The 14,405-nt window shown below is 40.7% G+C and overlaps 1 protein-coding gene across 5 annotated transcripts in view; it reads left to right on the plus strand.

The window, feature by feature from the left end:
* PLEKHG7 (pleckstrin homology and RhoGEF domain containing G7) overlaps nt 1-14,405 on the plus strand; it is an 88,303-nt gene that overhangs the window by 31,197 nt on the left and 42,701 nt on the right. For 4 of the 5 annotated variants that reach the window (XM_070788565.1, XM_070788564.1, XM_019960346.2 and 1 more), the window contains 2 exons: nt 12,971-13,069; nt 13,956-14,099. In XM_070788565.1, the coding sequence (XP_070644666.1) occupies nt 12,971-13,069; nt 13,956-14,099 (243 nt within the window). The remainder of the gene's footprint in view (nt 1-12,970; nt 13,070-13,955; nt 14,100-14,405) is intronic. The other variant, XM_070788566.1, reaches the window with a different exon arrangement.

Below are 14,405 nucleotides of genomic sequence, written 5' to 3' on the forward strand. Positions count from 1 at the left end.
ACATACTATTTGCATTGTGTTAGGTATAAGTTGGAGAAGGCAATGGTACCCCACTCCAGTACTTTTGCCTAGAAAATCCCATGGATGGAGGAGCCTGGTAGGCTGCAGTCCATGGGGTCGCTAGAGTCTGATACGACTGAGCGACTTCACGTTCACTTTTCACTTTCATGCATTGGAGAAGGAAATGGCAACCCACTCCAGCGTTCTTGCCTGGAGAATCCCAGGTACGGGGGAGCCTGGTGGGCTGCCCTCTCTGGGGTCGCACAGAGTCGGACACGACTGAAGCGACTTAGCAGCAGCAGCAGCAGGTATTAGTAGTCTAGTGGGCTTCCCTTGTGGCTCAGTTGATAAAAAATCTGCCTGCAATGCGGGAGACCTGGGTTCAGTACCTTGGTTGGGAAGATCCCCTGGAGAAGGGAAAGGCTACCCGCTCCAGTATTCTGGCCTGGAAAATTCCATGGACTGTATAGTCCATGGGGTCAGAAAGAGTCAGACACGACTGAGCAACTTTCACTTTAGAGGTGATTTAAAGTATATGAGAGGATGTGTGTAGACTATATGAAAATACATTTTATATAAGGGACTTTAGCATCTGTGCATTTTGATATTTGAGGTCCTAAAACCATTCCCCCTAGGATACTGAGGGCTGACTATATATCAATTTATTCCAGTTCCATATCACCAGTGTCTACTACAAACTTTCATTCCACCTACCTCTTAGTTGTTTTTTAATTGGAGGAAAATTGCTTTATGATGTTGTGATGGTTTCTGTAGTACAATGCTAATCAGCCATAATTGTGCATATGCCTCCTCCCTCTTGAGCCCCCTTCCCCTCCCCTGACCCCATCCCTCTAGGTCATCACAGACCGTCTGGCTGGGTTACCTGTGTTATGTAGCAGCTTCTCACCAGATGTCTATTTTAAACATGGTAGTGTATATGTGTCTGAGCTGCTTTCCCCGTTTGTTCTGCTCTCTCCTTCCCCCACTGTGTCCACAAGTCAATTATCTGTATCTGCATCTACATTCTTGCCTGCCAGTAGGGTCATCAGTACCATTTTTCTAGATTCCATGTATATGTGTTAATACACGATATTTTTTTTCTCTTTCTGACTTCACTCTGTACAACAGGCTCTAGGTTCATCCAGCTCACTAAAACTGACTCAAATTTGTTCCCTTTTTATGACTGAGTCATATTCCGTTGTGTATATGTACCACATCTTCTTTATCCATTCATCTGTCAGTGGACATCTAGGTTGCTTCTCTGCCCTACCTATTATAAATAGTGCTGCTGTGAACTTTGGGGTACATGTGTCTTTTTCAATTATGGTTTTCTCAGAGTATATGCCCAGTAGTGGGATTGCTGAGTAGTTTTATTCCTAGTTTTTTAAGAAATTTCTATGCTGTTCTCCATATGTCAATATGGAATCTCCCATACTGTTACATATAGTGACTGTATCAATTTACTTTCCCACCAACAGTGCAAGAGGGTTCCCTCTTCTTGCACATCCTTTCTAGCATTTACTGTTTGTAGATTTTTGGTTGATGGCCATTCTGATTGGTGTAAGGTAGTTTTGATTTGCATTTCTCTAGTAATTAGTGATATTCAGTGTCTTCGTGTGTTTATTGACTATCTGTATGTCTTCTTTGGAGAAATGTCTGTTAAGGTCTTCTGCCTGTTTTTGATTGGGATGGGTTTTTTTTTTTTTTTTTTTCTGATATTGCACTGTATGAGCTGCTTGTATATTTTGGAGATTAATCCTTTGTCAGTTGTTTCATATACCATTATTTTCTCCCATTCTGAATTCTCTAGTGCTCAGTCGTGTCCGAATCTTGGTGACCCCATTGATCGTAGCCTGCCAAGCTCTTCTGTCTGTGGGATTTCCCAGACAAGAATACCGGAGTGGGTTGCCATTTCCTTCTCTCATCTTGAGGGTTGTCTTTTAATCTTGTCTATTGTTTCCCTTGCTGTGCAAAAGCTTTGAAGTTTCATTAGGTTCCATTTGTTTTTGTTTTTATTTCCGTTACTCAAGGAGGTAGGTCAAAGGGAATCTTGCTGTGATTTATGTCAAAGAGTGTACTGCCTCTGTTTTCCTCTAAGAGCTTTATAGTTTCTGGCCTTACATTTAAGTCCTTAATCCATTTCCAGTTTATTTTTGTGTAAGGTGTTAGGAAGTGTTCTATTTTCATATTTTTACATATATCTGTCCAGTCTTCCCAGCACCACTTACTGAAGAGGCTGTCTTTCTCCCATTGTATATTCTTGCCTCTTTAGTCAAAGATAAGGTGCCCATAGGTGCATGGGTTTATCTCTGGGTTGTCTATCTTGTTCCATTGGTCTATATTTCTGTTTTTGTGCCAGTACCATACTGTCTTGATGACTGTAGCTTCATAGTATCATCTGAAGCAAGGAAGATTGATTCCTCTAGTTTTATTTTTTCTTTCTCAGGATTGCTTTAGCTATTCAGGGTCTTTCATGTTTCCTTACAGACTGAAATTTATTGTTCTACTTCTGTGAAAAATACCATTGGTAGTTTGAAAATGATTGCATTGAATCTGTACATTGCTTTGGATAGTATAGTCATTTTTGCAATATTGATTCTTCCAATCCAAGAGCATGGTGTATCTCCATCTGTGTCAAGTTTAATTTCTTTAATCAGTGTATTATAGTTCTCTGCAATAGAGGTCTTTGTCTTTAGATAGGTTTATTCCTAGATATTTTACTCTTTTTGTTATAATGTTGAATGGGATTGTTTCCTTAATTTCTCTTTCCGATTTTTCGTTAGTGTATAGAAATGCAAAGGATTTCTGTGTATTAATTTTATATCCTTCAGCTTTACTGTATTCATTCATTAGCTCTAATAATTTTCTCATGGCATCTTTAGGGCTTTCTATGTATAGTATCATGTTATCTGAAAACAGAGTTTTACTTTTTCTTTTCCAGTCTGCATTCCTTTTCTTTCCTTTTCTTTGGTTGCTGTGGCTAAGACTTCCAAAACGAGGTTGAATAGTAATGGTTAGAGTGGGCACCCTTGTCTTGTTCCTGTTCTTAGAGTTAATGCTTTCAGTTTTTCACCACTGAGAATAATGTTTTCTGTGAGTTTGTTGTTTATGGCCTTTATTATGTTGAGGTATGTTCCTTCTGTGCCTACTTTCTGGAGAGTTTTTATCATAAATGGTAAAATTTTGAATTTTTGAATTTTGATAAAATTGTTGAATTTTATCAAAAGCCTTCTCTGTATCTATTGAGATGATCATATGGTTTTTATCTTTCAGTTTGTTAATATGGTGTATCACATTGATTGATTTGCATATGTGAAGAATCCTTGCATCTCTGCGGTAAAGCCCACTCGATCATGATGCGTGATCCTTTTAATGTGTTGTTGGATTCTTTTTGTTAGAATTTTGTTGAGGATTTTTGCATCTGTGTTCACCAGTGATATTGGCATATAATTTTCTTTTTTTGTGTTGTTGTTGTCTGGTTTTGGTATGAGGGTAAAGGTGGCCTCATAGAATGAATTTGGGAGTCTTCCTTACTCTGCAATTTTCTGGAAGAGTTTGGGCAAGATAGGTGTTACCTCTTCTCTAAACTTTTGGTAGAATTCACCTGTGAAGCCATCTGATCCTGGGCTTTTGTTTGTTGGAAAATTTTTGATTACCATTTCTATTTCCATGCTTGCGATTGATCTGTTCATGTTTTCTATTTCTTCCTGGCCTAGTTTTGTCAGGTTATACTTTTCTAAGAATTTGTCCATTTCTACTAGGTTGTCCATTTTATTGGCATATAGTTGCTCTTATGATCCTTTGTATCTTTGTATTGTCTATTGTAACTTCTCCTTTTTTATTTCCAGTTTTATTGATTTGAGTCTTCTTTTTTTTTCTTGATGAGTCTGGCTAATAGTTTGTCGATTATTTTTATCTTCTCAAAGAACTCGCTTTTAGTTTTATTGATCTTTGCTGTTGTCTCTTTCTTTTTCACTTATTTCTGCTCTGATCTTTATGATGTCTTTCCTTCTACCTTTGGGAGCTTTGTTCTCTTTCTAGTTGCTTTAGCTGTAAGATTAGATTTTTTTTTTTTTTTTTTTTTGGCGTTTCTCTTGTTTCTTGAGGTAGGCTTGTATTGCTGTAAACTTCCCACTTAGCACTGCTTTTACTGCATCCCATAGGTTTTGAGTTGTCATGCTTTCCCTTTGTCATTCCTCTTTGATTTCTTCAGTGGCCTCTTGGTTATTCAAAAGCGTATTGTTTAGCCTCCATCTGTTTGTGTTTTTTAGTTTTTTTTTTTCCCCCCTGTAGTTGATAAACACAGCCTCACAGCATTGTGGTCAGAAAAGATGCTTGAAATGATTCCAGTTTTTTTTTTAAGTTACCAAGGCTTTATTTATGACCCAAGATGTGATCTATCCTGGAGAATGTTCCATGTGTACTTGGGAAAAAAGTGAAATCTACTGTTTTGGATTGAAATACCCTGTAGATACCAATTAGGTTCAACTGGTCCAATATATCATTTAAAGTTTGTGTTTCCTTATTAATTTTCTCTCTGGATGATCTGTTCATTGGTGTGAGTGGGGTGTTAAAGTCCCCCACTATTATTGTGTTACTGTCAATTTTCCCTTTAATAGTTGTTAGCATTTGCCTTATGTATTGAGGTGCTCCTATGTTGGGTGCATATATAATTTTTATGTCTTATTCAATTGATCCCTTGATCATTATGTAGTGTCCTTCTTATCTCTTGTAATGGTCTTCGTTTTGAAGTCTATTTTATCTGGTATGAGTATTGCTACTCCCTCTTTCTTTCGATTTCTCTTTGCATGGAATACCTTTTTCCAGTCCCTCACTTTCAGTCTGTACATGTCCCTAGGTCTAAAGTGGGTCCCTTGTAGACAGAATATATAGGGGTCTAGTTTTTGTATCCATTCAGCCAGTCTGTATCTTTTGCTTGAAGCATTTAGTCCATTTTCGTTTAAGGTAATTATTGATATGTATGATCCTGTTACCTTTTACTTTTCTGTTTTGGGTTTGTTTTTATAGGCTTTTTGTTCCTCTTGTGTTTCCTGTCTAGAGAAGCTCCTTTAAGATTTGTTGTAAAGCTAATTTGGTGGTGTTGAATTCTCTTAATTTTTGCTTATCTATAAAGCTTTTGATTTTTCCTTTAAAACTGAATGAGATCCTTGCTGGATACAGTAATCTTGGTTGTAAGTTTTTTCCTTTCATCATCTTCAGTATATCCTGCCATTCCCTTATGACCCGCAGAATTTCTGTTGCAAGATCAGTGATTAGCCTTATGGGGATCCCCTTATATATTATTTTTTGCTTTTACCTTGCTGCTTTTAATATTTTTTGTATTTAACTATCATTAGTTTGATTAATATGTCTTAGCATATTTCTATTTGAGTTCATTCTGTATGGGACTCTCTGGACTTCCTGAACTTGGGTGGCTACTTCCTTTCCCATGTTAGGGAAGTTTTCAACTATAGTCTCCTCAAATATTTTCTCAGACCCTTTGTTTTCCTCTTTTTCTTCTGTTGTTCTTGTTCATTTACTCAGTTTTGTCTTACTCTTTGTGACCCCATCAACTGCAGCAGGCCAGGCTTCCCTGTCTTTCACCATCACCCAGACCTTGCGTAAACTCATGTCCATTGAGTCAATGATGTCATCCAACCATATCATCCTCTGTCGTCCCCTTCTCCTCCTGCCTTCAATCTTTCCCAGCATCAGGGTCTTTTCTAATGAGTCAGCTCTTCCCATCAGGTGACAAAATATTGGAACTTCAGCTTCATCATCATTCTTTCCATGAACATTCAGGACTGAGTTCCTTTAGAATGGACTGGTGGGATCTCCTTGCAGTCCAAGGGACTCTCAAGAGTCTTCTCCAACACCACAATTCAAAAGCATCAATTCTTCATCACTCAGCCTTCTTTATGGTCCAACTCTCACATCCATACATGACTACTGGAAAAACCATAGCTTTGACCATACCAATCTTTGTTGGAAAAGTAATGTCTCTGGTTTTTAATATGCTGTCTAGATTTGCCATAGCTTTCCTTCCAAGGAGCAAACATCTTTTAATTTCATGGCTGCAGTCATCATCTGCAGTGATTTTGGAGCCCAAGAAAATAAAGTCTGTCACTGCTTTCATTGTTTCCCCATCTATTTGCCATGAAGTGATGGGACAGGATGCCATGATCTTAGTTTTTTGAATGTTGAGTTTTAAGCCAGCTTTTTCACTCTCCTCTTTCACTTTCATCAAGGGGTTCTTGAGTTCCTCTTCTCTTTGTGCTTATTAGGGTAGTGTCATCTGCATATCTGAGGTTGTTGATATTTCTCCTGGAAATCTTGGTTCCAACTTGAGCTTCATCCGGCCTGGCATTTTGCATGATATCCTCTGCATAGAAGTTAAATAAGCAGGGTGACAATATACAGCCTTGACATACTCCTTTCCTGATTTGGAACCAATCTGTTGTTCCATGTCCAGTTCTAACTATTGCTTCTTGGCCTGCATACAGATTTCTCAGGAGGCAGGTCAGGTGGTCTGGTATTCCCATCTCTTGAAGAATTTTCCACAGTTTGTTGTGATACACACAGTCAAAGGCTGTGACATAGTTAATAAAGCAGAAGGAGATGTTTTTCTGAAAGTCCTTTTTCTATGATCCAGTGGATGTTGGAAATTTGATATCTGATTCCTGTGCCTTTTCTAAATCCAGCTTGTATATCTGGAAGTTCTCAGTTCACATACTGTTGAAGCCTAGCTTGAAGAATTTTGACCAGTATCGTACTAGCATGTGAAATAAGCACAATTGTGCAGTAGTTTGAACATTCTTTGACATTGTTCTTCTTTGGAATTGAAATGAACACTGACCTTCTCCAGCCCTATGGCCACTGCTGAGTTTTCTAAATTTGCTGGTGTATTGAGTGTAGCACTTTAATAGCATCATCTTTTAGCATTTGAAATAACTCAGCTGGAATTCTGTTACCTCCACTAACTTTGTTTCTAGTAAAGCTTCCTAAAGCCTACTTCACTTCATTCTCCTAGGATGTCTGGCTCTAAGTGAGTGACCACACCTTCGTGGTTGTCTGGGTCATTAGGACCTTTTTGTATGGTTCTTCTGTGTATTCTTGGCCCTTCTGCTTAATATCTTCTGCTTCTGTTAGTTCCGTCCCATTTCTGTCTTTTATTGTGCCCATCTTTGCATGAAATGTTCCCTTGGTATCTCTAATTTCTTGAGGAGATCTCTAGTCTTTCCCATTCTATTGTTTTTCCCTCTTTCTTTGCATTGTTCCCTTAAGAAGACTTTCTTATTGTTCTTCTCATTGAAGGTCCTTGTTAAACATTTCTTATATCTTCTTGATCCATGCCTTCATTCTATTTATCTGTGCCTCCATTTTATTTTCAAGATTTGGGGCCATCTTTACTATCATTACTCTGAATTCTTTTTCAGGTAGACTGCCTGTTTCCTCTTCATTTGTTTGGTCTTGTGGGTTTTTACCATGTTCCTTCATCTGCTGCATGTTTCTCTGTCTTTTTATTTTGTGTAGTTTGCTGTGTTTGGCATCTCCTTTCTACAGGCTGGAAGGTCATAGTTCCTATTTGTGAAACCTGCCCCCAGTGGGTGGCATTGGACCAGTGCCTTGTGAAGGTTTCCTGATTGAGGGGACTTGTACCTGTGATCTGGTGGATGGAACTGAATCTTGTCTCTGAAGGGCAGTGTTTTGTCCAGCAGTGTGTTTGGGGTGTCTCTGGGCTTGGTGTGGCTTTTGGCAGCCTGTCTGCTAACGGGCAGGGTTATATTCCTGTTTTGCTGAAGGGTTGGCATTGAGGCATCTGGCACTGAAGCTTACTGGCTTTTGGGTGGGACCTGGTCTTAGTGTTGAGATAAAGGCCTTTGGGAGAACTCTTGCCAAATAATGTCTCATGGAGTTGGGGATTCTCTGGTGGTCCAAAGTCCTGGACTCGGGTCTTCCAACTTGGAGATTCAAGCATGACCTCTTACTGTAGCACCAAGACTTCACAGGCCACATAGAAGACAAAACTCCAAGACAGTTGGTGAAAGCAACACTCACCAACCAAGAACACCCAAAGAAACTCACAGACTTGAGAAGAGAGAAAATAGAGAAAAAAGAACAAAAACAGGAGTCAAAAACAAAGAGAACAGTCAAGCCAATAGAGAAATCTATAAATGAGAATGAATACTAAAAACTAGACTAGCAAAAAGACAAAATCAAAAATGGGGGAGAAATGCACTATAACTAAAGAGTACTGTAAAAATAGGAAAAAAGTAAGTTTATTTTAAAATAAGATGCTTTTTAAAAAGGAAAAAGTAAAAATTAAAGGAATGATAAAGAACAACATTACAATACAAAAGGAGAGAGTGGAGTAAGAAGAATGTCCTCCTGAGCCCTCCATTGCCCTCTCCACACTTTGCTTACTCCGAAAGTCCTCCAGTAGTGCTCAGAAAGTCTCTGAACCTGCCGTGGATGCTGTTGGATCAGCTCAGACTCAGATCTGGCCTTACTCTCACCTGTACTTGCTCCCCAAATCCACAATTGCCCCTAAAGTCCAGAGTCTCAGGCTAATAGCAGAGATTTAATCTGCTGCACCTATGGCCACAGGAGTGAATTCCCCTCCTCTTTTTTATTCACACAGCCCCTGGTGCTCCACTTTGGTTTGGGGCCCACCTCTGTTTGTAGGCCACCCTCAAGTGTCTTCCCCACCTAGACCAGAGGGGGCAGAAGTAGCAGCTCATTAAGACTCACTTTCTCAGTCGGGCTGGGAAGAAGGGCTTTGGAAGCCTCAGATGGGGAGTGCCTACTGCAGCCAAGGCCTATGGGAAGTTTCCACAGTCTGAGGTGGGTCATGCCCTCTCCCAGAGGAATTGGCCTCAGGTCTTGTGTCTCTCAGTAGAGCTAAGTTGCATAGGCTCCCAGGAAGGTATGGGTTGTAACCTGTGCCGGCTCACAGCCTGATGACAGCTGCTGCCTCTAGCGTTGGGACCACAGCAGCAGTATTTTGTCCCCTGCCTCAGGCCTTCTCCTTGTCTTTGGCAGTGGCCAGTTGGCTTGCCTTCCCCACTCTGGGATCATAATCTGCAGCTGCGTCTAGTTCTGCCACTGGTGCTCACTGGTGTTGGTGGTGGCTTTGGCCAGGCATATCTACCTCTTGTTCAGTCACTAAGTTGTCTGACTCTTTGCTACCCCATTAGCTGCAGCACACAAGGCTTTCCTGTCCTTCACTGTCTCCCAAAGTTTGCTCAAACTCATGTTCATTGAGTCGGTAATGCCATCTAACCATCTCAACCTCTGTCACCCCCTTCTCTTCTTTCCCTCAATCTTTCCCAGCATCAGGGTCTTTTCCAATGAGACGGCTTTTCATATCAAGTAGCCAAAGTATTGGAGCTTCAGCATCAGTCCTTCCAATGAATATTCAGGGTTGATTTTCTGTAGGATTGACTGGTTGGATCTCCTTGCTGTCCAAGGGACTCTCAAGGGTCTTCTCCAACACCACAGTTCGAGAGCATCAGTTCTTGGGTGCTCAGCCTTCTTTATGGTCCAGCTCTCACATCCATATATGAGTACTAGAAAAACCATACCTTTGACCGTATGGACTGGTGTCGGCCAAGTGATGTCTCTGCTTCTGAATATGCTGTCTAGATTTGTCATAGCTTTTCTTCCAAGGAGCAACCATATTTTAATTTCATGGTTTCAGTCACCATCTGCAGTAATTTTGGAGCCCAAGCCCTGTGTGTCACTGTTTCCATTGTTTCCTCATCTATTTGCCATGAAGTGATGGGACTGGATGCCATTATTTTAGTTTTTTTGAATGTTGAATTTCAAGCCAGTTTTTCACTCTCCTCTTTCACCCTCATCAAGAGGTTCTTGAGTTCCTCTTCAGTTTCTGCCATTAGAGTGGTATCATCTGCATATCTGAGGTTGTTGATATTTCTCCCAGCAGTCTTCATTCCAGCTTGAGCTTCATCCAGCCTGGCATTTTGTATGATGTACTCTGCTTATAAGCTAAATAACCATGTCCAGTTCTAACTGTTGCTTCCTGTCCTGAATACAAGTTTCTCAGGAGGCAGATTAGATGGTCTGCTATTTCCATCTCTAAGACTTTTCCATGCTTTGTTGTAATCGACACAAGCAAAGGCTGTAGCATAGTCAATGAAGCAGAAGTAGATTTTTTTTTGGAATTCCTTTGCTTTTTCTACCATCCAACAAATGTTGGTAAATTGATCTCTGATTCTTATGCCTTTTCTAAATCCAGGTTGTACTTCTGGAAGGTCTTGGTTCACATATTGTTGAAGTCTAGCCTGAAGGATTTTGAGCATTACCTTACTAACACGTGAAATGAGTGCAATTGTATGGTAGTTTGAACATTCTTTGGCATTGCCCTTCTTTGGGATTGGAATGAAGAGTGACCTTTTCCAGTCCTTTAGCCATTGCTGAGTTTCCCAAATTTGTGGCAGACTGAGCACAGCACTTTAACAGCATCATCTTTTAGGATTTGAAATAGCCCAGTTGAAATTCCATCACCTCCACTGTCTTTGTAGTAATGCTTCCTAAGGCCCATTTGACTTCACACTCAAGGATATCTGGCTGTAGGGAAATGATTACACCATCATGGTTATCTGGGTCATTAAGACCTTTTTTGTACGGTTCTTCTGTATGTATCTCCCTCAGGGGTTGGGCAACTCACAGCTGTTGCTCATCCCACCTGTATCATTTTTGAAGGTGAGTTCCTGCAATCCGCCAGCGCAAGGAGTCAGAGGCTCCCGGCTGCAACAATCTCTTGCCTCTCTGAGAGGCCCAGTCTTTCACCTGGACTGCCTCAGCTGTGTCATACTAGCCTTCTCAGAATATCTTCAGAGCAGTCAACACTGGTGCTCTTCCTGGAAGCCTGAGCACCCAGCCCCCACTCACAGCAGTGGGCATGAGTGTAAGCCACGTCTCAGCTGGGAAGTGCTGTTTGGCAACGAACTCTGTGGTGAATTCTCTCTGTTTTGCCTTCTGACCACCTGTTGCTTTGTTCCTCTCTGAGGTTCCAAAACTCCCCCTTGTCCTCACCCATGAGGGGGTTTCTGAACATGTTGGAACTTTTCCTCCTTCAGTCTCCCTCCCCAGGGTGCTGGTCCCTGTCCCAAAATCCTTTTTTTTTTTTTTTTAAATCTTTATCTTTTGCCCTACCTCGTTCTGAGAAAATTGGCTTGCCTTTTTGGAAGTCAAGGATCTCCTACCAGCATTCAGAATGTATTCTATATGAGTTGATCCACATGCAGATGTATTTTTGATGTATTTGTGGGGAGGAAGTTGATCTCCCTGTCTTATTCCTCCACCATCTTGAAAGTCCCCCCACCTCTTAGTTATTAAATTCAAGCCCTGAGAATTAACCTTGACTTATTTTCTTTACCTTCTATGTTCTCTCAAATACCTTTAATATCTTCTCATTGCCTCTCCACCAGAAGCCAGTGCCACCATAGTGGAAGGAGTACAGCTTCCAGCGATGGGTCTGTAACTCTAAAGAGTTAATGTTTCCTTTGAGAGGACTGTCCCTTCCTTTCTCACTATCATATCCACCAAGCACTTTGGTCAGGAGGTTGGTCAGATCCTTAGAAAGCCACAGTGAGTGTTCTTCAAGGTAGAGGGCTGGCGCCCACGTTCCCCATGTCCACTGCATCTTCCATTGCCTCAGCTTCCTTATTTTCCAACTGACTGCTGATTTTTAATTTCCACAACATGCAGTCACTATGGTTTCAGACATCAACAAAAGGCACATGTCCCAGTTGCTGTAGGAGGTCCCCAACCAGCTCCAAGATTTCTCTGCTACTATGAAGTTAATAAGTCTCTAATAAGTTTCTTCTTTTGGTGCCATAACCCTAGCAGAGAATTCAGCCATGGCCCTTTAGCACTTTCTGAAATTATTATAGGGTTGTCTTTCCGACACACAGGGAGCTACATCCCCACAATAGCAGATAAGCCTTCCTTCTCTGGCTCCTTTACCTAAAGTTGAATGATGTCCACCAGCATCATGCACCCTGAAGCAATACAGCAAGTTAAAATGTTGTTTGTGATAAACATTTATCTGAAAGGCAGCCAAGTTGACTTTGGAGAGCCTCACATTGTTATTTGATAGCTTCTTCTTGGTTTAGTTGCTAAAATGAACTCTTAAAATGAGTAATTCATGATGTTGCAAGAGCAGAAAAATTAAAAAGTCACAACAGAGTAAGTTTCAAAAGGATATATGAATGTGATACCATTAAAAATTAATTGTAAATACAATAAGAAAAATGTTTTCAATAATTACCTGGGGGTGGGGGGAGTCAGTGGAGATTACAGGTAACTTTGCTTTTCTTTGTGGTTTTGTTTCTCAGTTTTCTACAGCAACCGTATATTACCTTTGAACCTGATTCTTTTAACTAATATTATTTAAAATAAAAATTATAACAAAAATAAGTAGGTGTTCCAATCTAAGGAAACTAGAGTTTCTAGCATATCGTGGTATTCTCCAGCTGAGAATTACTGTATTGGGAAGTTGCTTTAATACTCTGGACTTTATTTAGTCATCTGCTAAATGAGGGGTTGAACTAAGATCTCCAAGGCCCCTTCTGATGGTAAAGTCCATCAGAAAAGTTAGACTGTGAAGGACTAACTTTTGCAGGGTGCACACTAGACAGAAATCCATCTAATTGCTATATGGCTGTTCTGCTTTTGTGGCTCTGGGTTTTTTTTTTTTTTTAGTAAAAATGAGAGGTTTGGATCAGCCATGTTCACCAGCCTTTCTCCTTCATGTCTGACATTCTGAACTCCTGTGGATCAGACTCTGGCTCAGAAATGGCTTTTCACCTGTTAGTGGTTCATAGATAAAATGCGCAGCCTGATCTCCTACATGTGGGACCGTGAAACAAAGATGCTGAAGCTACCAGAGGCGTATCACTAAAAGAATTCAAGTTTGAAAATCCTGTTCTTTACAATCTCTTAGCAGGGCAAAGACAAGAACAAGCATATATCTGATCTGGAAGACTGCCTGTCCTCTTTGAAGATTACAGACTTCAGGGACTATGAGTTCCACACCCTGAAGGTATCTCCTGATTTGCTTTCTGTGTGGCTTCTTTTTTTGTTTTCGTCAGTATTATAAGATGTCAGATTATTGCATTGTTCATAAGAATAGCAAAGTGCCTGAGAGAAGCCCAGACCGGGGTAGAAGGAGGTCTGCTCTCTGTAAAGCACATTGAAACCTCGGGAAAGTCATTTTATCTTAAATAAAGTAATGGACATGAGAGTACTTTGTAGACCAAGAAGTCCTATACAAATGTTACAGCTCTTCTCACTAGGCCTTCATTTCCTCATTTGACAAATAAGCTGGTTTTTATAAGACAATTCCTGATGGTCTCTTTAAACTCTCATTTCATGATTCTTCAGTAGTTAATTTCAGCAAGTGTTACTAGTGGAACCTGGATCAGATTTCCCAGTTCTGGGTTTGGGATTCTTTTTAAACTGTAAATAACATGTCCATCCCATGCATGGGAGGAATTGATATCCCAAAGTCGTGCAGAGAGAACTGTGGTTTGGGTAACTCTACCCCGAGGGATGGGCTTCCTGGTGACGCAGACAGTAAATCTGCCTGCAATGCAGGAGACCTGGGTTCAATCCCTGGGTCAGGAAGATCAATCCCTGAGTTGAAAAGATTCCCTGAAGAAGGGAATGTGTGCTTACTCCAGTTGGAGAATTCCATGGTCATAGGAACCTGGTAGATTGCAGTCCATGGGATCCCAAAAGGTCAGACAGGACTGAGCAACTAACACTTCACTTTTTCACTTTCATCCAGAGGGGTGCCTGGGGCTTGCAATGGGAAATCATGATTTGGGAGATTGCTTGTTTCTGTTGCACTACACATCCAAGAAAGGACAACAGGTCAACCCATCAAGGTGGAAACGTTTTGTTCTCCCTTTTTCTCCCACATACAGGATAAGACCTGGAATGAAGTCATGGAAATGCATCAGAAACTTCCTACTAATCAATTAGACTTGAGAAAGCAACAAGAGGCTGTGTGGGAACTCTTCACGAGTGAATGCACTTATTTTTTGGACCATTTATTAGTTCTTAAGATGGTAATGCTGGCTTTAATTTTTGTTAGATGGAAAACATTGGTTCTTTGGGGACTTGTTTCTTTTTTCCATGCTGAAGAAAGGTGGGAGGCTCCCCTCTTTCAGGGGATCCTAAGGAAATTTTATTTATCTTTGATTATCTGCAACTTGGTTTCTCTCCATTCTTTTCTTAAACATAGACTCTGAGGATTGGGTGAGACCTTCTCAGTAAACTGGTCCAGCTGTCCGTGTGATGTCTGACTCTCTTCTGCCTGATGCGCACCCTGTGTTTGCACACTATTCTGGGTCAGGGAGCTCACAGCCACCCTC

The sequence above is a fragment of the Bos indicus genome, chromosome 5 (assembly GCF_029378745.1).
Source record: "Bos indicus isolate NIAB-ARS_2022 breed Sahiwal x Tharparkar chromosome 5, NIAB-ARS_B.indTharparkar_mat_pri_1.0, whole genome shotgun sequence".
In the NCBI taxonomy this organism is placed as follows: domain Eukaryota; kingdom Metazoa; phylum Chordata; class Mammalia; order Artiodactyla; family Bovidae; genus Bos; species Bos indicus.